Below are 23,310 nucleotides of genomic sequence, written 5' to 3'. Positions count from 1 at the left end.
GCCCGCCCTGTCATTCAGCGGGTCCAGGCCCCGCCCTACCTCCGGCCCCGCCCCCGTCACTCAGCGGATCCAGGGCCCGCCCTGCCCCTAGGTCCCGCCTCTCATGTCTACGCAGGCTCCGCGCCCCGTCACTCAGCGGGCCCAGGCCCCACCTCTCCTGTCAGTGCAGGCTCTGCGCCCCGTCACTCAGCGGGGCCAGGCCCCGCCCTGCCCCTAGGTCCCGCCTCTCATGTCTACGCAGGCTCCGCGCCCCGTCACTCAGCGGGTCCAGGCCCCGCCTCCCCTGTCAGCACAGGCCCCTCCCTGTCACGTGGCCTCCCAGGCCCCGCCCCACAGCGGGCCGGGCTGGCCGCGCCTGCCGTGGGGTAGTTCAGTCAGCCGGCTGGCCCGGCTCCACAGACCCACTCGTGGTTGCCATGGTGGCGGTTGCCGCAGCGACGAGGTGGCGGCTGCTGCTGGTGGTGCTGAGCGCCCTGGGGATGGGGGCCGCGAGCTCCCCACAGCCCCCCAACATCCTGCTGCTGCTCATGGACGACGTGAGCGCGGGCGCGGGGGGAGGGGCGCGGGGTCCGGGCGGGTGACCCGGCGCTGACCCGGCCACTAGGGTGACCCTGCGCGCGGGCCGCCCAGGTGGTGTCCTTGCCCACCGGCCGCAGGTGGGGCGGCCAGAGGCGGGCGGCGGTGTCCGTGCCCTGAGGGCTCCGCGGCTCCGCTGTCCCTTTCCCGCCCCCACTGGGGAGGTGCTGCCGGTGTGGCCACCACAGGAAACGGGGGGAGCCCCCTGGGTCTGGGGACGGGCAGAGCTGACCGATACCCCGCACCTGTGCCTTGGGCGTCCTGCACCCCTTGGCCCCAGGCCCCATCTCACCTGGGCGCTGACCAAAGGGTCAGGGCTCTGAGGCTTGGAAGAACTGGGGGGTGGGAGTGTCACCTGTTGGCCAGGTGTGAGGCCCAGAGAGGTGGGCCAGGTGCTGGTGACAGGGCTGAGCCCTGGAACTGTCCCTTCATCCCTGTGGCCCTCACCTGAGGAGTCCCTAAGTGTGCTCTGTCCAGCCATTTTTGCTGTACCAAAATCACCCAGCAAGCCCACCAGGCAGGCCCGGGACTCAGGCACACCTGGCCCACACCCCGCTGGTCCTGAGCTGCAGGGAGTCACCTGAGCTCCTCCAGCCTCAACTGCCTCCCCTACGAGGGTCCCACGGGTCCAGCTGTGTGCCTGCAGCTGTTGTGAGCACGGGACAGTTAGGGCCATCATGGCCACTCAGTGCCTGTCAGCGCAGCAGCCGCCTCGACAGGGGCGGTAGGCCACGGCGGTGCTGACGGGCACGGTGGCCACGAGCCCCACGTGGGTGTTGGGCAGTCCTGACTGGCTGGAGTCGGGAGGTGCCAACATGCGTGTGAAATACACAGATTGCAAAGACTTGGGAAGAGAAAAAGAATGTAAGATGTATCGTTTAATAACTTTTTAGTATTAAAATTAACGATTCTTTAGTATAAACAAATGAACGACATTCGGATACGCCTGCAAAGATAGTAGACACCGTCCATGATTTCCCCTTGAGTCACATGCTCAGAGGTGACTGCTGATGACGCTGGACTGACTTGTTTGTGGTCTGACCAATTTATCCAGTGACTGCTGCCCGTCTCGGACCCTCCAGTGCCTTGGGAGCGCCTGTCCCGGAGGCAGGGCCCACTCAGGCATGAGCAGTTCTGTGTTAACCACTTGAGTACGAGCACCAGCCATAGTCAACAGCCACAGATGAACGCGCACAGCGACTGTAGCTGGCAGCCGTGATGGGACTTTTCTAATTTTTCATTTGTCAAAATAAAATTGTGAACATTTAAAAATAACGCAATGAAAACATATATGTGTGCGTTACCTATTCTGATTTACATGACGAGTAAAGCTGCCTGTAAAGTGAAACAAGCTTCCAGTGCTTTAAAGCTTTCCTCATCACACAAGAGCAAAACGGATTCATCGTCAACGCACAGCACAGACTATCCTGCGGACTGTGAGCGCCGGCCGTGGGCGAGGTTTCGCGGCCAGCGAGTGCCGTACAGAAGTGGTTAAAGTTACTTCCCGTTTCAGTATTCGGTCTTGTCGCAGTTTCAGTGCCTCCTGCAGCTAGCTCAGTTTCTCCACCGACTCTGCAGCCAGGGCTCCCTCTGCCGCTTCCTGCCGCTTCCTGCCCCTTCCCAGCCCTCCCCTTGACAGACAGGCGGGCGCGGGAAGCGGGTGAGGACCCCTCCTGGCAGTTCGTGAATGTGCTTTTTACATTGAGGACTTGTTGAAACGATAATATTTTGGATATATTGGGTTAAACAAAAAGCCTTCATTTCGCCTAATTTTACTGTTCCCGTGCGGCTGTTAGGAAGTGTAAACTCACACCTGGGGCTCACCTTCTGTTTCTGTGCGACGGTGCAGTTTCAGATCCTGGGGTTTGTTTGAGTGGTGGAGCGTGACCTGTGCCGACTGTGTGTGCTTGAGGGCGTTTGACCAGGAAGCCCCCACGCGCCCTGGGGCTGGGGCGGCCCAGGGGCCTGGGCTGCGGGCTCCTCCCTGAGTTGTGCTTCTGTGGCTGTTGAGGGACCTTTTGCAGTAAAATCCAGAGAGCTCTAGGAGGCCTCTGTCCTAGTCAGCAAACCTGTGGTTAGGACTTTTTTTCCCCCCTGGAGACAAAGGACTTTATTACTAACAACACAGCAAACGGTATCTGCATATTTGCATAGTTCCTTTGCCCCTACATAACACGGGGGTGCAGGTGATGGTGGTCCGAGACTTGAGCAAGCAGCAAACACTGTAGCGAGCAACCAGCAAGCCAGTCTCTCTCCACTTTGATGGCTTCACTGCCTCTGTGCCTAACGAGAGAAGCGGTTCGGTATCAGGAGGCAGATCGTCCTAGCAATCCGGAACACTGGGCAAGAACATGCGGCAACGTTCAGGGCCCAGGGCGGGCAGTGTTTCCCAGTAGAGTCCCCAAGCTTTCCTTCAGAATTACCTCAATCCAAGGGCTACAACACTGGTACTAATGGCCCTGGGCTGGTTGTGGAAAACTAAATCAAAAGTACTACCAGTTGCTGAAAGAAAATGGATTGTGGGATGTCACTCTGTCTCCCTTGTTTAAACAAAAACACTCAAAACCCTCCTCCCCACCCATTCCACTGTTTCAGTTCCTGCTGGTCTGTTCTGTTTTTTGTTTTGTTTTGTTTTTTTGAGACAGAGTCTCACTCTGTTGCCTGGGCTAGAGTGCCGTGGCATCAGCCTAGCTCACACCAACCTCAAACTCCTGGGCTCAAGCGATCCCCCTGCCTCAGCCTCTCGAGTAGGTGGGACTACAGGCACGTGCCACCATGCCTGGCTAATTTTTTTCTATTTTTAGTTGTTTGGTTAATTTCTTTCTGTTTATAATAGAGATGGGGGTCTCGCTCTTGCTCAGGCTGGTCTCCAACTCCTGAGCTCAAGCAATCCTCCCGCTTTGGCCTCCCAGAGTGCTAGGATTACAGGCGTGAGCCACCGCGCCCAGCCTTGTGTAAGTTCTTAGTTCCTGTTAGATTGTGATATTGAAAAAGGAATACTACTGACTCTCCAAATTAGATAGAGAATTCAAAACAAGTAAAGATTCGTCTAATAAGCAACTCAAACTTAACGTGTCTGAAACCAACCTTCTGGTCTCCTCCACACGCCACGCCTACTGCTCCCTGAGCTTCCTCTCCACGGAGAAGGCAGCTGCCAGCCTTCCAGTTGCTCATGCCAACATCCTCGGAGTCAGGCCGGGACTCCTATCTTCCCCTCTCATTTCACAGCCTGCTCAACCTTCCAGGTGTATCCAGAAGCTCACACGTAGAATTCACTCACGTAGAATAGAAGCCCAGGTTCTTACAGTGACCTGCAAGGTCCCGCACAGTCTGCAGCACAGCTTAGCTCTCTGATCCGATCTCTGACCGCTCTCTTCTCACTGCCCCCGCCTCGGGCCACGCTGGCCCCGGGCATCTGCGCTGCTCCTTCCTCTGCCTGGGCACCCTCCTTAGGTGTCCAAGCAACTCACTCCCCTCCTCACCCCTACCCCAGCGTTCCCCATCCCTCTTCCGTATCCTTTTTTTTTTTTTGTATTATTTCTGCATGTTACAGGGGTACAAATGTTTAGTTATACATATGTTGCCCTTGCCCCCCCCAGCCAGAGCTTCAAGTGTACCCATCCCCGAGATGGTGTGCATCACACTCATTATGTGTGTATGTACCCGTCTCCTCCTCCACCTCCCCTCTGCCTTACGCCTGATAAATATTATTCCTATATGTGCATTTAAATGTTGATCAGTGAAACCAATTTGCTGGTGAGTACATGTGGTGCTTATTTTTCCATTCTTGGGATACTTCTCTTAGTAGAATGGGTTCCAGCTCTATCCAGGAAAATACAAGACGTGCTATATCACCGTTGTTTCTTTTTCTTTTCTTTTTTTTTTTTTTTTTTTTTGAGACAGAGTGTCACTCTGTTGCCCTGGCTAGCATGCCGTGGCATCAGCCTAGCTCACAGCAACCTCACACTCCTGGGCTCAAGCAATCCTTCTGCCTCAGCCTCCCGAGTAGCTGGGGCTACTGGCATGTGCCACCATGCCCGGCTAATTTTTTATATATATTTTTAGTTGTCATATTAATTTGTTTCTATTTTTAGTAGAGACGGGGTCTCGCTCTTGCTCAGGCTGGTTTTGAACTCTTGACCTCCAGAGGTCTGCCTGCTTTGGCCTCCCAGAGTGCTAGGATTACAGGCATGAGCCACTGTGCCCAGCCCTTTGTTGTTTCTTATACCTGAGTAGTACTCCATGGTATATGTATACAACATATTATTAATCCACTCATGTATTGATGGGCACTTGGGTTGTTTCCACATCTTTGGGATCATGAATTGTGCTGCTCGTATTAGGACTTTTTGATGCAAATGGTAGAAAAATGAACTTAGTGATGAGCAAGAATGGAAAATCCCTGGCCCTCCTAGCTGGTCGGACCAGGGGGGCCCAGGCTTCCAACAGGCAAGGCCCAGGGTTTCCCCTCCCACATCTCTGCTGTCTCTGAGCAGGCCACATCCTTACCCAGCCTCTGGCCCCACAGCAACTGGAGATAGCCCCAGGCACCCCCAGGCTCACCCCACAGTCGGCAGACCCAGAGCCCGCCTGTCTGCCTGGCCTGGCTCCTGCCCCTGGGCTATGCACTCTGGGCTTGTCCAGTGGGGACCTTGGGCCCAGCCCGGTGAGAGGAGGCCTCCAGGGCCCAGGGGATCCACTCAGACTAAGCAGGGAGGAGATGCCCTGAAGGGCCCCACCGTGCAGCTATCAGAAAGGGGCAGGGCCGCCGGTGGGCAAGAGCCACAGAAGCTGGAGGGGGAGCCTGTTCAGATTCCCACCTGGAGCCCTGCCCACTGCCACTGCCCAGTCATCGGGGTGCTGGGCCTGCCCATTCACAAGACGGGGTGCAGTTCCAGAAAACGAGCGTCCCCCCAAGCTAGCGTACCACCTGGTGCATGGCCAGAAGCCCACTCCCCGGCCAGTCACACCTGTTAAAGGACCACTCCCCCTCGTCCCACCTGGGGCAGGGCCGGGGCAGAGGCTGATCTGGGATCAGGTCATAGCAGTGGAGTTACACGCTGTGGCCCTTCCTGTCTGGCTCTGTCACCCGGCATCATGTTTCTGAGGTTCACCGGTGTCGTAGCATGCGTGGCTCCGTTCCTTTCTGTGGCTGAGTGGTGTCCCGTGGCACGTGGATTCGTGTCCTGAGGCGTAGCACCTGACCACAGGCTGAGTGGCCTGGAACAACAGAAATGCGGGTGTCGGCAGGACCGGGCTCTCTCTGAACGCTCTGGGGAAAGTCCTCCTTGCACCGAGGGCATTCCTCAGTGCACGGCCATGTCACTCTGGGCTCTACCTGCACACAGCTGTCCCCTGCGTGTCTGTGTCTGTCTCCTGCTGCTGAGGACACCAGTTACATTGGACTTGGGCCCTCCCTCCTCCAGGGTGACCTCATCTTAGCTCATTACATCCACAAAGACCCTGTTTCCAAACAAAGGTCCCACCCGGTATGGTCCGTATAGACCACGATGCAGCTGACGGTCACCGTGCACATGTGCTGCTGTGATGTTCACACAGGGTCTGCATGGACGGGAGGTTTCGGTTCTCTTGGGTGTGTACCCAGGAGGGCTGTTGTTGGTCATATAGTGACTCTAGGCTTAGCTTTTGGGGGAACCGGACCCCTTTTTTTTTTCTTTTTTGAGACAGGGTTCTGCTTGTTGCCCAGGCTGGAGAGCAGTGGTGCAGTCACGGCTCCCTGCAGCCTCCCACTCCCGAGCTCCAGCGATCCTCCTGCCTCAGCCTCCCGAGTAGCTGGGACTATGGGCCTTCGAGGCCCCACCTGGCGCGTTTCCTAAATCTAAATTTGCCAGACAGACTGATGAGGGCTTGCGTGTTTGTGTTGGAAGCAGGTGCATGTTCTGAGATGCCAAGCGGCGGTGCCCAGTGGGCAGGAAGGCAGCTCTGCCAAGTGGGGGTGAAAGCCACACAGCTCGGCCCTGCCCTGGCAGGAACTGCTGAGTTTAATCCAAACCCAGCTGGGGCGCACAAGGGGCTGGTCCTGCAGTCCACAACACTCGCTCCCGTTGGCCCCCACAGAGGCTCCCCAAGACGGAAGTGCTGCCAGCCAGAGGCGCTCACCCACTTCTCCTTGTTCCTCCCCGCAGATGGGGTGGGGCGACCTGGGGGTGTATGGAGAACCTTCCAGAGAGACGCCGAATTTGGACCGGATGGCCGCAGAAGGGATGCTGTTCCCAAACTTCTATTCTGCAAACCCCCTGTGCTCACCGTGTAAGTCAGTGGGGGCCCCACAGCCCACCGGGGAGGGGAGATATCTCTCTCCCAAGGTGCCCCGGGGGGCTGGCAGGTGGGGTGGGGCCTGTCCCCCTGGGTCCCACCCTGACCATCAAGGTCAAAGGTGCTGCCTGTGTCTCCCGGGGATGAGTGGCTGTACCTGGCTCTAGGAGCAGAGCTGTGGGGGGAGGAGGGGTCTCGGTCCTGTGGGGCGGGGGCATCCTGTCCCCCATGGAGAGTCACTTGGCTGGGAAGGCAGGGACCCACAATCCGGCGGGTGTCCCAGCGCCTGGTGGGCAGGGCAGGGCCCTCAGGGAGACCACGGAGCTGCAGCACACAAGGTCCACGCCTCTCTCTGCACAGTGGGCGATCAGGGCCAGGGGGGTGGGAAACCACGGCAGCCCCTTGGGGCCTGACGCTCGCCCCGGATGCAGCAGCGTCCCCAGCAGGGCTCATGCGCAAGGGCAGCCCTGTGGAGCCGGGTGGGGTCTGACCCAACGCTCTTCCCACTGGGTCTGTCTTTGTCTCCTCCGTGCAGCCCGGGCAGCTCTGCTCACGGGACGGCTGCCCATCCGCAACGGCTTCTACACCACCAACGCCCACGCCAGAAACGGTAGGTGCCCCACCCTCACCCCGCCCTCCAGGGACACGGGGTGGGGAGGGGGTCAGCCGTCTTCATGGCGGCCTTGGTTCTGTGTTGTGGCTCCGGGTTCACGGGGTCAGGTGCTTTATTCCTGTCACATGTGTGACTTTAAGACGGCAACACCCACGTCCAGAAAACGCACACCAGGCGGGTGGAGACCAGGGTGAGGCCCGAGGAGTGGCCGCCCTTCCCTCCCGGAGCTCTGGCTCTCATTGTGGGCCAGCTGGACCCCACAGGGGGCCCTGAGGAGGCCGGGCCAGGGGGACAGCAGCAGTGAATGTTCTGGAAACAGTGTGCGAGGCGCTTGGGTGGGCTCCCCAGGGACAGTCCCACAGACGGGGCAGGGTTGCAGGTGGCCTTAGAAGAGAGGAGGGTGGGGAGGATGGAGAGGCACAGGGCAGGGCCGCAGGGTCACGCGGAGCATTCCGGAGACCACGGCTGACCAGCCTGGCGGTACTGGGGAGAGGTCAGGGGGACGCAGTCTGCCCCGTGCCCACCTCTGGTGTTGGTGCCCACTTTGGGGAGGTGCCTGGACAGTGGCAGCCCCCAGCACGGCTTTGCCCCCCAGCCATGGCGGGCAGGGCCCGCGAGAGCGCCGGTCAGCACGGCGTCTGTGCGGGGCTCCCGGGGGCTCACGCCGCGCTGCTCCACCAGCCTACACGCCGCAGGAGATCGTGGGCGGCATCCCGGACTCGGAACTCCTCCTGCCCGAGCTGCTGAGGGAGGCCGGCTACGCCAGCAAGATCGTGGGCAAGTGGTGAGTCCCCCGCCGGCCGGCCGGGTGTCCACACGGCCCACTCGGGCCACCGTGACCGGGCTTGTCACTCAAAGTCTCCAAACGAGGACGGCTTCTTGGGTGGGAAACGGAAACTCTTTGGATTCTGGGTCCGTTTCGACGTCTCAGGTGTTCCTGTACTCGAGGGCGGGTGGGAGCCCAGGCCCCGTGCCAGGTGGGACAGCAGCCGTGGGCAGGGCTGGACTCGGTGAGCCCATGGCCCCACAGCCGCCTCTGCTCCCCGGCTGCTGCCTGCCGCAGCTTCAGAAAGGAGCCAGGTGACTGCACACACAGGTGACTGCACACACAGGTGCCTCCCGGGGGAGACGCCTTGTCAGCCAGCACAGGGCTTCCGCCTGGGGGTGAAAACTCTGCTCTAAACCTGCATCCCAGCCCCGGGGCCTGTCAGGGACCTGTCAGGGACCAGGCTGCAGAGCTCCCCTGCAACAACCCCCATCCCCTGCCGCAGAAAAATCTTCTTCTGTGACGAAGCAACCAGGGAGCAGAGAAACGGCCGCTCAGTTTTGGGTCCTGGGTTCAAATCACAACAGCTTCAAGAACTCATGTATGCCGGGCGGGTGGCTCACGCCTATAATCCTAGCACTCTGGGAGGCCGAGGCAGGAGGATCACTCAAGGTCAGGCGTTCGAGACCTGCCCGAGCAAGAGCGAGAGAGACCCTGTCTCTACTAAAAATAGAAAGAAATTAATTGGTCAGCTAAAAACATATAGAAAAAATTAGCCGGGTACGGTGGCGCATGCCTGTAGTCCCAGCTACTCGGGAGGCTGAGGCAGGAGGATCGCTTGAGCCCAGGAGTGTGAGGCTGCTGTGAGCTAGGCTGACGCCACGGCACTCTAGCCCAGGCGACAGAGTAAGGCTCTGTCTCGAAAAAAGAGAGCTCGTGTGGCTACATACCCCGAAAACACCCAACTGCAGCCGAGGAGGGTCTGCGTAGGTCCGACATGGGCGGTTCTGTCTGAGCTCCCTGCCTGTCACCGGAGAGCCCCGTCCTGCAGGAAGCCCCAGGGACTCTCCTCTGTGCTCCCAGCCTGGCTGCCTGTGGCCCGGCCCGTCAGCTCCCGGCAGGGACAGCTGCTCCTCGGGTGGTGGCAGTCGTGGTGATGGCATCTGCTGCGCCCAGGAGGAAACCGTCACTGCCACGCTGCAGACGGGAGGGAAGCCGGCCTACGAGCTGAGCCCCCAGGGGTGCGGCGGAGCGGAGCTGGGGGGCACGGCGGGCGTGGAGTCCTCGTCCCCGGAGGGTAGGGCCCTCGCCACCCACGGGGTCTCTGAGCCAGTGCCCGAGGACCCCAGGGGAACCACCGCAGACGCCACCCCCGGGGCTCCCCAGTGCGTCGGGGCTGCACCTGCTAGAGGAAGCCTTCCTGGTGACCGGCACTCTCTCTCCACACCTGGATGGCGGCTTCTTCCCAGGCCCAGCAGACTCCAGTGCACAGCGTGGCCAGGGCTGGGCAAGGAGCCGCGGCCATGGCACTCACCGAGGCGCCAGGGCCCCCATCAGCAGGGGGGAGGCGATTACAGGAGGGGAGCGGGGGCCCAGTGGGCCCTGCACAGGCGGCTCGTCCTGAACGCAGGGCCTCGCGGTGGGCAGCATACCGGCCTGGGGCCCGGTGCCAGGACAGGCTCCGCGGAGCCTCCTCGGCGGGTCCCCTCACGGCCGTAGGGGTGTTGTCATCGGTGGCTCCGCCTGCCCTGCCATCCCCGGACTCCAGCCCCACAGACATGGATCTCACCTGTCCGAGGCCACACGGCAGGTGTGCACGGTGGGACTCAGACCCACAGGTGCCTTGGGACGAGCAGGTTGCACAGACACTCAGTCCAAGCAGGACCTCGAGTGTTTGTCCTAAGCAAAGGCCTTTGTGCTGGCGGACGTGGGCACACAGGCGCGTCTGCGTAGCCGGTGGTGACTGGCCCAGCGGGTGTCCGGAGAGGACGAGGTGTCAGAGCCTTGAGGCGCGGGGAGGAAGTGCAGCCCGGGGCTGGCAGTTGAAGGAGCCGGGAGGTTGCAGGAGGTGCAGGTGCGCTCATCCGTCAGCAAGAAGACAGGGTGTGGACTCCGAGAGCCAGCGGGCAGGCAGGCAGAGTGTGTCCCAGGAGGCAGCCACCTGAGACCCGGCCTCCTCTCTGTGACCAGGGACCCGAAGGCCTGGACCCATGAGCCTGCCGGGCATCCGGGCTCCCTGCTGGCCTCTCGTCAGCCGGGGCTTCCTGCAACCCCCCTCGACTTCCACCCAGGGACCCAGTGAGCACCCAGTGACCCTGATGCAGGGTCCCTGAGCAGCAGGCGGGGCCTCTCTCTGCCCCCCGCCAGGGCCCACCCACGTGCAGCGGCTCCAGGGATAGGCTTTGAAAGCTGCAGCTGCGAAGGCTGTTCCCAGGCCGCCACACGAGAGGCGCAGAGCCACCCGGGTGGGGACACTTGGCTCTGCTGGCGGCGCGACTCGGAGCAGCTGGAGCTGGATCCCTTCCAGATTGGGCTGTGCAGGGAGCAGGGACAGCAGCGCCTCATGCTCAGCCCTCGGGGGGGGGGGGGCTGCTGTGGGCTGGAGGGGTGGGGGGGGTCAGGGGCAGGTGGGGGTGGAGCACCAGTCTTGGGAGAGGGGGGGGTCCAGCGGGGGCTCCACCAGGCCTGCAGGTGCCAGGTGTCTTCCGAGGGCCCCCTTACTTCCGGGCAGTGAGTCTCGGTTTCTGGGAAGCGTCCACGGCTGCCACTGTTGTGGGCACTGCCACGTTCTCTTCTAATGCCTTTGAGCCCCACTGCTGCCGTGGGAATGTGGAGCAGCGGGCAGGCCCCCACGTCCACCCCACAGCCCTGCTGGCAGCGACTGTCCTCTGCCAGGCGAGGAGAGCTCGTGACCTGCCTGGGGACGAGTCTGTCCTGAGCGCCCCAAGGGGAGCGCCGGTGTGGGAGGCACAGCCCCGGATCCCCCGGCACCTGGAGCCAGGTGGTCTGGATCCAGGCAGCCTCCAGGCAGCAGGTTTCCCAAAACGTGCGCCCCTGGGCCTCCCCACCTGGCGGGAGCCCAGCCCCCAGCTGTGCCTCAGTGTGGGATGTGCTCAGCCTCGCCCAGGCGCACCCGGCCAAAGCAGGGCCGCTCTTCCTTGGGCCGGGAGTGGACCCAGCGCTCTGGGGGGGCCTTCCGCACCTCACTGTGTCGGCCCAGCACACACCGGCGCTGGGGCTGTCTGCTGGGTTTCGTGGAGCACCCCGTGACGAACTTTGGCATGTTCGCAGCCTCTGAAGCATCTTGGGCTCCTGTCTCCAGGCACCTGGGCCACCGGCCCCAGTTCCACCCGCTGAAGCACGGATTTGACGAGTGGTTCGGGTCCCCCAACTGCCACTTTGGCCCTTACAACAACAAGGCCCGGCCCAACATCCCTGTGTTCCGGGACTGGGAGATGGTCGGCAGGTAACAGCCCGTCCCCCGATCCCGTCCCCGACCGCTCCCGTCCCCGACTGTACCGCCCGGCCCCGCCCTCTGCCCTGATGCTGCCCAGGGAGGAGCAGGACGCGCAGTCCTGGCCGCCCGCCCACTGACGTCGTGGGGCCGCTCCCCACGGGTGCCCCAGAGCCTGTCATACCCCACCTGGGCCCACCACCAGCCGTCCCAGGGCCACGGGGCCATCAGACACGTCACGGCCGAGAAAGACCCCGCCCAGCCAGGCGGTGCGCACGGCTTTGCCTTCGGTGTCGGGGGCTCCGGGCGCTGGGCGCACGTGGGTGAGGGGCCGGCTTGTCACCCACGCCCTCGGCTGCCACTCCCACCCCACCCCCGCCTTCTCACCCTCCACGCCATCTCCAGCCGGTCCCCGTCCTCCCAAAGGCTGGCGCCGTGACGGGGCCCGGCCCGAGACGCAGCCCTGGGCCTCAGTGGCCGGGCACAGGGGTGGCTTGACCTGTCCGGTGGATGGCGCCTCTCTGCCCTCCTGTCCCGCGAGGCCCCTGCGATCGGGGAGAAGAGAGCAATCTGGGCCCGGACTCAGACGCCTGGGTCCGGCCGCTTCCAGGTTTTACGAGGAGTTTCCGATCAACCTGAAGACGGGGGAGGCCAACCTCACGCAGATCTACTTGCAGGTGAGGACGCCCGCGTGCGTCCGGCAGCGCGGCTCCCCGGGGCAGGGGGATGGGGAAGGTCGGCCAGCCTGCAGGGCCGGGAGGACTGTGCGCATTCTCCGCAGGAAGCCCTGGACTTCATCAAGACGCAGCAGGCCAGGCGCCGCCCCTTCTTTCTCTATTGGGCCATCGACGCCACGCACGCGCCCGTCTACGCGTCCAAGCCTTTCCTGGGCACCAGTCGGCGAGGGCGGTGAGTCCCCGGTCAGAGGAACGTGGCCCACGCGTGGGGGGGGCCTCCGCTGTGCTTGTTACCTCCAGGGACGCGACACTGAACTGCCAGTCATAAAAAGAGACCGGAATGCCTCGGCCTCTTTGAAACCATCTGCCAGCCCAGGGTGAGCAGGAGTGGACGGCACCGCGGGTCCGACCTGTCCCCGACCAACCCCGGGAACTTGAACTTGAGCTTTTCCCCCGTCTTCTGGGAAGCCAGCCCGTCCCATCGGGCCTCTGTGAAGTCACGACGACTCGACCCACTCCTTGAGTCTCGCGAGCGCCGTGGGCCGCCCGAGTCACCCTCCGCCCTCCCCCAGGTACGGGGACGCCGTCCGGGAGATCGACGACAGCGTGGGGAGGATCCTGCGCCTGCTGGGGGACCTGGGCCTCCGCAAGGACACCTTCGTCTTCTTCACCTCCGACAACGGCGCCGCCCTCGTGTCCGCCCCCAAGCAAGGCGAGTGTCCTCAGTTTCCCCTCCTGCGTCGGCGTCCACAAAGGCTCCATCTCGGGACACTGGGGCCGGCTGGGGCCCGGCTGAGTCTGCCCGTGCAGGGGTGAGCCCTTCCCGGGGGACAGTCGGGTGCTCACTTCTTCACGGCCAGGAAAATCCAGACTTCTTTTCCCCCGTGGCTCATCTGCAGCAGCCGTCCCCTGATGTAGGACACCCCACCCCCGGGGTCCAGCCCCGTCTCAGAGTGCCGTCACCAGGGCTGGGGCCTGCCCGCGACAGCGTCCACCGGCTTCACACAGCTCCCTGCGCCCGTCCCCACCCACCGTGAGATCACGCAGGGGCAGGGCTGGCGGCGTTTAGCTAAAGCCCCTGCCGCAGACACACGGGATGCTGCGAACGTCAGCGTTTAAGAGACAGTGGGCCGGGCGCGGTGGCTCGTACCTGTAATCCCAGCACTCTGGGAGGCCGAGGTGGGAGGATCGCCCGAGGTCAGGAATTCAAAACCAGCCTGAGCAACAGCGAGACCCCGTCTCTACTAAAAATAGAAAGAAATTAATTGGCCAACTAAAAATATATTGAAAAAATTAGCCGGGCACGGTGGCGCGTGCCTGTAGTCCCAGCTACTCGGGAGGCTGAGGCAGGAGGATCGCCTGAGCCCAGTATTTGGAGGTTGCTGTGAGCTAGGCTGACACCACGGCACTCACTCTAGCCCGGGGCAACACAGTGAGACTCTGTCTCAAAAAAAAAAAGGACAATGAGTATCCGAGAGCCCAGCAAAGTCTGTTACTGGGGTATGTTTTCTTCTTGTTGTTAGAGGCAGGGTCTCGCTCTGTCCACTGGGCAGAAGCTGCAGGGGACACACAGCTCACTGCAGCCTCCAACTCCTGCCTCAAGTGATCTTCCTGCCTCAGCCTCCTGCAGTGCTGGGGACACAGGCTCGAGCCCCACCCCCACCAGGAGTGGGTTTTGTGGCTTTGCCTGAAGCTTGTGCGTTGCCGGCCAGGTTTCCCGTTTCCAAGCAGTTGCTCCTCCCTGGGGCAGGACGTCCCCGCTCTCTGGAGGCGGCCCTCACAGCCAGAGCGTCCCAGACGCGAGCCTGGCAGAGCCGTCCTCCGGCCCGCGGGCCTTGCTGGCGCAGTGCGAGCTCCCGGCCTGGCCCGGTCTCCCCGGCCGGTCCCAGGAGGAGGCCGGGCCTCGCCGTGCCGTGGAGGGCGCCGTGTGGCGTCCCCTGCCAACGGGCTGACGGGCTGCGACTTCCCCCCCAGCTGGCAGCAACGGCCCCTTTCTGTGCGGGAAGCAGACCACGTTCGAAGGTGGGATGCGGGAGCCGGCGATCGCGTGGTGGCCGGGCCACATCCCCGCGGCCCAGGTAGGTCGGGGTCGGCCTTCACGTGTCGGCGAGGCCCAGTGCAGGCCTGTGGCTCCCGCGCCGCCCACTCCTCCACTCACGCGGCCCTGCCTGGAAGCACCGCGGCCCCTCTCTGCTGTCCTCGGAACCTGGCCCTCCCGGGGCGCGTGGAGCTCGCTGTGCTGCCCCGTCAGCTCCAGAACAGCGTCTCCCGTGGGCCATCCCACGGGCTGTTGTGACTACTGTGAGGGGTGCCGGCTGCTGTGGTCCCATCTGTGGCTTCTTCCCTGCGGGACTTGTCAGGGCCTTCAGTGTGCTAGCGGGTACCACGAACTTCCCGAAGGGGCATAGAGCAAGCTGAGGGGGTTTTTTTTGTTTTTTGTTTTCTTTTTGAGACAGAGTCTCACTCTGTTGCCCGAGCTAGAGTGCCGTGGCATCAGCCTCGCTCACAGCAACCTCCAACTCCTGGGCTCAAGCGATCCTCCTGCCTCAGCCTCCCGAGTAGCTGGGACTACAGGCATGCGCCACCACACCTGGCTGATTTTTTCTTTTTTTGGTAGAGATGGAGTCTCGCTTTTGCACAGGCTGGTCTAGAACTCCTGCCTTGGCCTCCCAGAGTGCTAGGGTTACAGGCCTGAACCACCACACCCGGCCCAAGCTGAGTTTTTTAAAACTTATTTAGCCACCAAATCTTTTTTTTTATTTGTTTTTATTTACCTTTTAAACTAATTTTTATTTTCTTTCTTTTTTTTTTTCTGAAAGGCAGTCACAAGATCACGTCTAAGGGAATCTTTCTCCTTTCCCCAAATAGTAACACCTCTTCTCGGGCCAGGGTTCAGTGGACACGCTCTCAGAGGACAGCGGCCCGGCCGTGGCACTGACGTCTATCTGTGGCGCTGCCGCGGACGTGAGGGAGGGGTGTCCCGCTGCCACCCGCAGCCGGCCGTGCAGCCCTGGGCAGCGCCCTCGGCCGAGAACCACCCTGTGGGGGCTTCTGCGACTGGGGCGCTTGGTGCAGACCCCTGCAGGCAAATGGGGCGCCCAGACCAGCTTGTGACGATCCTGTCACCGTCCTCCTTGGTCTTCCCTCCCCAGGAGAGCGACTCCCTCAAGGGGTGGGCAGGGACGGTCAGCGCGCCATCCACAGGGCCGCGTCGGGAGGGCCACCTCCTCCCGCCAGCCCCACGGGGGTTGCCCCACGTGGCGTGGGCGTGTCCAGCCTCCACGTCTCGCTGGGGGCCGGGGGTGGTGGGGGGGCTTTTCTCATCTTCACCCACGACCTGGTTTGCAAAGCGCACGGTGGCTTTCAGGAGTCAGGTGTTAAATGACGTTGGCCATCTGTTCCCAGATGAGTGGGCCTCAGGAGGTGTCCTGGTGGCCGGGCGCGGTGGCTCACGCCTGTGATCCCGGCACTCTGGGAGGCCGAGGCAGGTGGATCGCTCAAGGTCAGGAGTTCGAGACCAGCCTGAGCAAGAGCGAGACCCTGTCTCTATTAAAAAAAAATAGAAATTAATTGGCCAACTAAAATATGTATACATATAAAAAAATTACCCAGGCATGGTGGTGCATGCCTGTAGTCCCAGCTACTCGGGAGGCTGAGGCAGGAGGATCGCTTGAGCCCAGGAGTTTGAGGTTGCCGTGAACTAAGCTGATGCCATGGCACTCTAGCCCAGGCAACAGAAATGAGGATCTGTCTCAAAAAAAAAAGGTGTGCTGGTGTCTCTCTGGGAGAGGCTGTGCTGGTTCTTCTTCCGTCCGTCCCAGACTCTGGCCACGGCAGGAGAGGGCCACGGAGCGCGAGGGTATGGCCAAGCCCTGGGGCCTGGGCCTGGCTGGAGTCCCCCTGTGCACTGGGCGTATGTGTGCCGTCTGCAGACCCGGGCGTGCAGCGGGTGCTCTCTCCCTGGCAGGGGGGACCCAGCGCCCACGTGGTCACTGCCACGTCCTTTCCAGGTGAGCTACCAGCCGGGCAGCATCATGGACCTCTTCACCACCAGCCTATCCCTCGCGGGCCTGAAGCCACCCAGTGACAGGGCCATCGACGGGCTCGACCTGCTCCCCGCCATGCTGCAGGGCCGGCTGACTGACAGGTTGGTGTGGACGATGCCCCATCCCAGCCGGGACATGGCAGGGCTGGCACTCGGGACGGGCTGAGAGGGAGTGGGGGGTGGGGGGGCTCGTGGCCTGGGGTCCCTGTGTCCTGCTCGTGGGGAGGGGCTGGGGCTGTCTGGCCACGGGGTTGTCCTGTTCCTCAGAAGGGTGTCACAGGCCGGGCGTGGTGGCTCACACCTGTTATCCTAGCTCTATGGGAGACTGAGGCAGGCAGATTGCTCGAGGTCAGGAGTTCGAAACTAACTTGAGCAAGAGCGAGATCCCGTCTCTACCATAAATAGAAAAAAATTAATTGGCCAACTAATATATATAGGAAAAAATTAGCCGGGCATGGTGGTGCTAATGGCGGGTAGTCCCAGCTACCTGGGAGGCTGAGGCAGAAGGATCACTGAGCCCAGGAGTTTGAGGTTGCTGTGAGCGAGGCTGACAGCACTCCCTTTAGCCCGGGCAACAGAGAAAGACTCTGTCTCAAAAAAAAAAAAAAAAAAAAAAAAAGAAGGGCATCATGCAACCCGGGGCAGGGAGGACAGGACACCCCACTGCCCGTGCCTCCACCCCCCAAATCCCTGCCCCTCGGACACTCACCTTGTGCCGCCTTGTTGGTGTCCAGAGTCCATCTGTTTCCACCTGAGACCAGCCAGGGCTCTGCTCAGACAAACCGCGTTTCCCAGACAGCTCTGAGGGGCACGGATCCTAAACGCCACGTAGCAAAGCAGGAGGTGGGGGCCGGGGCGGGCGGGTGTTGTCTGCATGTGGCCCTGGCTGGGGGAGGATTTGCCACTTGTCCTCTCTAAACCGGCCCAAGACCGGCAGAGGCTGTGCCTGCTCCATCCGGGCACCCACGGCCGCCCTGAGTCCCACAGGCCTGCCCAGACCCCATGGCCCCGGCGCCCTCTGGGCCTGCCCACCCTCCGCGCGATGTAAGTGATCTGCTCCTGGCACGGGCCTGGCGGGAGCCGGCGAAACCTCAGGCAAGACCTGCAGCCCAGAGTCCCCCACGTGGACCAGCGAGTCATTACACCTCCTTCCCCTCCCCCGCAGGCCGATATTCTATTACCGTGGCAACACCCTGATGGCAGTCACTCTCGGCCAGTACAAGGCTCACTTCTGGACTTGGACCAACTCCTGGGAGGAGTTCAGACGGGTACGGGGCTCGGGGCGCAGGCGTGGGGGGGCCCCACTGCACAGACGGGGAGCCGAATCCTGGGGGGCCCAGATGGGAACCAGGCAGGGCTCTGCCGCCGCCTCATGGGGACACAGGCCAGGGCTGGGGACCAGGAGGCGCCTCTCTGTGCCCCGAGTGTGTTGACAGGGCCAGCCCGGGGCTGGACACGCCCTCCAGAGGCCCCACCCCCTCAGGCCCCCCTGACCTAGGGAAGGAGCCCTTCAGGACCCGCCCAGGTCACATGGTCCCACCAGGCTGGAGGTGACAGGCTGTGGCCCCTGGGGCCGTCAGCGTCCTTCCTCCTCCCAACCCCTGGTGCCCCCAAGGGCTAGAGGGGGCAACGCCACCTGCATGAGGTCCAGCGGTCCTGCTGCCACGCCCCCCACCCCTAACCTGCTCCACAGGGCGCCTGGGCCTCACCCCCCCCAATCCCATTAGTGGGACCTTCATTAAGTGGCTCATTTGATTTGCATCCAAACTGTGGTCTGGGTCATGTCTGGACTTGCGTCCTCCCCGCTGGCTGCTCCACCCTGAGTGGTGGTGGTGTCCCTGCCGCCCAGCTCACGCTGTTCCCCAGATGGTCCACTGTCCAGGGCCAAAAGGTCACCCACTTTGGCCCACTTTGCTGCCCACCGCTGGCTGCCCTGAGCCACTCAGAGCACTGCCCCTCCTCTGCAGCCATGACTCAGGAGTCCATGGCTCAGGGCAGGTAAGTGGACAGCTGTCCCCCGAGATGTGTGGGACACGGGGCAGCCTGGGACAGAGCTCAGGCCTCACGTGACCCCCCAGCACACCGTCACTGGGCGTCAGAGTCCCCGGAGGGCACCGAGCACTGGCACTGTGCCACGCGGCATGGCGAGGCGGTGCTGGCCACCTGCTCGGGCCGGGAAAGGAGATTAGCATGTCACCCACCTTCCTGCTCTTCTCCTCTGTTTTCTTGACTGTTGGTCACGGTTATTTTTATTTTCTTTACAATTTTTGTTTTATGTCAGAGTATTATGGGGGTACAGACGTTTTGGTAACAGAAATCGTTTTTGGACAGTTTGAGTCAAAGTTACAAGTGTGCCCATCCCCCAGGCCATGTGCGTCGTACCCATTAGGTGTGACTTTGCTCGTCCTCCAACTGTGGTTACTTTTAAGCTCTCGCCACTGCTCGAGCCGGTTGGCGGATACTTGGGTCCCTTGTTGGCTCCTGTCCTCGTGGTTCCCGGGGGGCTTCAGGACTTGGCGTCCCCTCACCTGCCAGATCCTTCCAGGGATGGTGCTGTCCTCACCTCTCCCCGCGGCAGACAGCACTTCCCTCTGCGAAACTAGCAGGGTCAAGATGTGCGATTTGCTAAAATATTTTAAAGACGTTTACCTGCCCCACCAAGGAGAGAGGCTCATAAATCTCGAGGTGACGGGCAGCTTGGGGGGCTGCGGACTGTGGGGAGGCTCCGCCCCACCAGGCGGCCGAGACCTCCCTGCCCTGGTGCACTTGATTGTTTCCGAAGCGCCTGGCGCCCGGCACGGTGGACACCTCTCAGGGCTGGCTCTGGGGTCCCCGGGGCTTCACTCACCTTCCCTCCCTCCTCCCTGCAGGGAGTGGACTTCTGTCCCGGCCAGAACGTCTCCGGGGTGACGACACACACCCAGGAGGAGCACACGGAGCTGCCCCTCATCTTCCACCTAGGCCGGGACCCCGGGGAGAGGTTTCCGCTCCAGTGAGTCAGGGTCGCGGGGATTGAGGGGCAGGCCATGCCCCTCATGACCAGCTCGTCCCTAGGCCTTTCCAGGCCCGGCCCCAACGCCCCTCCTGCACTGCCAGCCCAGGGCACCCCAGCGGCGACAGCCGTGTGACCGGGCGCTCTCGGTCTCCCCCCCCTACCAGCTTTGACAGCATCGAGTACCTGGACGTGCTCAGCAGGATCAGCCCGGTCGTCCAGCAGCACCAGGAGGCCCTGGTCCCCGGGCAGCCCCAGCTCAACGTGTGCGATCAGGCCGTCATGGTGAGTGGCTCGTCCTCGGGGGCCGAGTCAAGGCTGCGGCCACCACGCTGGGCTTCTGTCCCCGAGCACTACCCGCATCCTTGAGGCGCGGCCGACTCGGGCTGCAGCCCAGAGCCCCAAGCATCACCCAAGGCCCAGAGGACACCACAGGGGCCCAGGTCCCACGACAGGTGCAGCCGCAGTGTCTGTCCTGTCCGTGTCCCTGTCCTCCACCCTGAGGAGCCAGGGAGGGTCGAAACAGGGATCTGAGGGTCCGGGCACCCTGACCCGTGGCCCACACATGGGGTTGCATCTCCCTGCCGGCGTCGGAGCCCCACGATGGCTCCTGCACCCCCAGGCTCTGACCCACTGGAGGTGGGTGCCGAGCAGGTGTGTGGTGCTCGCCTGTGGGTGGTGGCGGCCCCAGGGCCTCCCCGGCTCGGTCCCACTCTGCCTCCTGGGTGTGCAGTGGCCACCGGCAGCCACTTCCCAGCACAGGGACAGGCTCCGGACGGGGACACGCCTCCAGGGCATCTCTGAGCATGCCCTCGGAGCGCGGCTGACACAGCTGCACCCAGCCTCCAGCCCTCGCCCTGCTCACCTGGCTCCACGCACACAGGCCCGGCCTCCCACGGCCCCTGGGTGCTGGCGTCGGCACTCGGGGCTGCTCTGGGAACGCCATCGTCTCGGCCACCTGCAGACAGGCAAACGTGGGCTCTTTCCGTGGCTTAGCATCCCGTCCCAGGGGCAGGGTCGGAGACAGACCAGACTACAGCTGCGGGAGCCACTGGCGCCTGTCACTGCCTGCTCTGAGCAGCCGGTGTTGGGGACACGGCAGCTCCCCGGCAGGCGTGGAAGTGAGCGCGGCCGCAGGGAAGGCGGTTGCCATGAGCACGGGGAGTGCCCGTCGCGCAGCCAGGGGAGACGCTGCACGGGGCGTCACAGAGTTTCTCCGAGCAGTGAGGACCACTGAGGGCAATGGCTTTGTCCAAGGTCTCAGCGACAGCCGGCCCTGTGGACGCCATTTAGGGCTGGGCAGGGCAGGGCCGGGCCACCTCAGCTGGGCGCCTGGTTGCTGTCCCCACGCTGGCGCCTGCCTGCCCGGTCTCACCACGGAAGACGTTGGGCCCTTCCCTCGGAGGGACACTGGGCAGCTGGCGTTCTGGCCTCTGCACTCCTGGGGGGAGCGCAGGTTCCTGTCTCGGGACCACCGAGGTCTCCCGGGCACCCGCGGCCCTGGCAGGGCCTGTTCTGCTCCCCAAGCACAACCCCGTCCCCAGGTGGAGGACCCTGTGCCCATATCCGGGCGCGGCTGCTCCCCGAGTACCTCATCTCCAGGTGGCGGCTGCTGCTGCCCAGCCATGGAGGTGACGGTCGGCTTAGGGACTGGCATACAGCTCGTGCTGCCATCTCCTGGGCGGTAGGGGAACTGCCGCGATCTGCTGCACCCCATGCTCTGAAGCCCAATGAGCCACTGAGACACTCTAGGGGTCGGGCCCAGACTCTACCACCAGGAGTCACCCAGACTTACACGCGTGTGCGGCAAAGGTCCCTGTCCTCTCCCCGCCCCCCCGCCCTCTCCCCAGGACCCTGCACTCAGCTCTGCTCCCCCGAATGTCCAGACCAGTGAGGTGAGGGCTCAGTGGGACCCCTCTGGGTATCTGAGACAAGACTCAGTCCCCACATGGCCTGTCCCAGCCCCCGAGCCACGGCCACCTGTCCCACTGCTGCCACCAAACACTGAGCAGCCTTCAAGAATTCCAGGGGGTGGTCCTATTCAGTGTCACCCACACGCCCTGCCACCTTCTCTGCTGTCCCTTAAGGCTGGGAGCAGCTTCCTCATCCAAACTGGGCCCTGCTCAGGTGGCCACCCAAGCTGGCAGCCAGGCCTGTGAGGCCACAGGGCGGGGCTGCTCACACCATGTGCCCCACACCGTGCAGGGCAGGAGTGTCAGAACCCTCTGATTCACTGACACCAGAATCTGAGGTCTGTCCCAAGGAAGTGGCCCCAGCCACCTGGGGCTCCCTTGGGGCACGAGTCTCCCTCGCAGATGCCAGGAAAAACCTGCTCACGCCAAGCAGGTGCGGGCCCCACGCAGGGCTGCAACTGCTCTTCCCTGGGAAGCCCAGACGGAGCTCGAGGCCGTCTGGAACACTGGCAGCCAGCCCTTACCTAGCACAGCTGGGTGTGCAGAGGTCCCTGAGTGGTTTCCTCCACTTGGACACGTGGCTGGGACGAGGGCAGCTGTGACATGTTCCCGCCGTGGCCACCCACACCCTGATCCTTCCGCTGGCCCTGGCCAGCCCCAGCCTCCTCAGGGCCCAGTGGGGCCACACAGGAAAACTCGCACACACACACACACACACACACACACCCCACTACACCCCCCCCCCCCGAGTTCCCGAGACTCCCGGTGACGAGGTAGATGCAGACGCTGTCTCCTCGCTGCAGCTGGCTGAGCAGGGCAAGCGTCTGGAAGTGCTCGGAGTAACTGCATGTTCCTGTCCTCGATTCTCATTCCCTAGAACTGGGCGCCCCCAGGCTGTGAGAAGTTGGGCAAGTGTCTGACACCCCCGGAGTCTGCCCCGGAGAAGTGCTCTTGGCCCCACTAGGTCTGCTTGGACCAGGGATCTGCAGTTGGCCCTGCAGGTGCCTGGGGGCAGGCAGGCAGGCTCTGGCCTCGGGGCTCCGAGTTGCAAAAGCCCCAAGGGCCCTGGTCCCTGCCTGCGCCAGAAGGCACTGTGGCCAGCAGCGGGACCTGCACAGCGACGCCTGCCCTGGCCCCACCGCCCCAACCCACAGCCCCAGGCCTCCGCCCGCGGTCTCGTGTCTCCCCAGCTGGCTGGCCTTGTGCACGGTGCAGCGCTCCAGCCCAGGCCCTGGGGGTAGGACTCAGGGCCCTGGTGTTGAAGGCGACAGTGCCCATCCTGTGCTGACCTGTTAGTGCTGGCAGGGGCCACCCCTGCCCCCAGCACCACCCACCCCACACATTCCAGGGTCCCCTTCTTCCTGCTTCTCGGAGACGGGGCTGTGACAGGAGGGTGTGGGGGCGGGAAAGGCCTCCTGACAACTGAGACACGGCCCATGCGCTCCCTGCTGGTGGGGACAGCTCGTGTCACTGCTGCCACAGCACCAGGTGTGTCCAGACGTGAGGACAGCCCCTCGCTGTTCCTGGAGAGCTGGAGACGGGCTCCAGCACCTCCAGCCCTGCTTGGAGCGAGTCTCCGTCCGTGAGGCCCCAGCGCCCAGGGTGGACTGCGCGATGGTCGGTCGGGCTGGGGCGTCATGAGGAAAAGGGCCTCGGAATAAAGGAATGGGGCGCCCAGCTCTGTTGTCTCAGTTTTTTAAAAAGCGAGATTGTGCTTTGAGGAAGTTGTTCCTTGGGGGACTGGGCCTGTGGGGCGGCTGGGCAGCCAAGACTTGGGGTCGGACTAGGACTAACCCTGCCCCAACGCCCGTGTCCCTGCTCCAGCCTCCATCAAGCCCCAGGTAAGACCCCAACGGGCCTGGGCCTGGGCAGGCCAGATGCGACCACGCAGCCCCCAAGGAGAAAGGCGCCACGATTCACGCCTCTGTCGGGTTCCCAGTCCCTGAGCGAGGGACATGTGTGTTCAGCGGTGCAGGGACTCCCAGCGCGCCTTAAAAT

General features: G+C 62.8%; 1 protein-coding gene across 1 annotated transcript; it reads left to right on the top strand.

The window, feature by feature from the left end:
* The first annotated feature begins 297 nt into the window (after window positions 1-297).
* GALNS (galactosamine (N-acetyl)-6-sulfatase) lies at window positions 298-22,989 on the top strand. The gene is made up of 14 exons (XM_020282709.2): window positions 298-536; window positions 6,723-6,846; window positions 7,388-7,462; window positions 8,147-8,249; window positions 11,554-11,697; window positions 12,296-12,362; window positions 12,467-12,594; window positions 12,935-13,074; window positions 14,337-14,440; window positions 16,373-16,509; window positions 17,573-17,675; window positions 19,278-19,399; window positions 19,567-19,684; window positions 22,190-22,989. The coding sequence occupies exons 1-14, from the start codon at window positions 417-419 to the stop codon at window positions 22,274-22,276; spliced, it is 1,572 nt and encodes a 523-aa protein (XP_020138298.2). The 5' UTR covers window positions 298-416; the 3' UTR covers window positions 22,277-22,989.
* The last annotated feature ends 321 nt before the right edge of the window (window positions 22,990-23,310 follow it).

The sequence above is a fragment of the Microcebus murinus genome, chromosome 20 (genome assembly GCF_040939455.1).
Source record: "Microcebus murinus isolate Inina chromosome 20, M.murinus_Inina_mat1.0, whole genome shotgun sequence".
Taxonomy (NCBI): domain Eukaryota; kingdom Metazoa; phylum Chordata; class Mammalia; order Primates; family Cheirogaleidae; genus Microcebus; species Microcebus murinus.
This window is presented reverse-complemented; position numbering and strand designations above follow the sequence as displayed.

Bases quoted from the DNA above. Each gene is read 5' to 3' on its own strand.
- GALNS (XM_020282709.2), top strand. From the start codon at position 417: ATGGTGGCGGTTGCCGCAGCGACGAGGTGGCGGCTGCTGCTGGTGGTG. The intron at 12,363-12,466 runs GTGAGGACGCCC...CATTCTCCGCAG, and splicing joins TCACGCAGATCTACTTGCAG to GAAGCCCTGGACTTCATCAA. The intron at 19,685-22,189 runs GTGAGTGGCTCG...CTCATTCCCTAG, and splicing joins TGTGCGATCAGGCCGTCATG to AACTGGGCGCCCCCAGGCTG.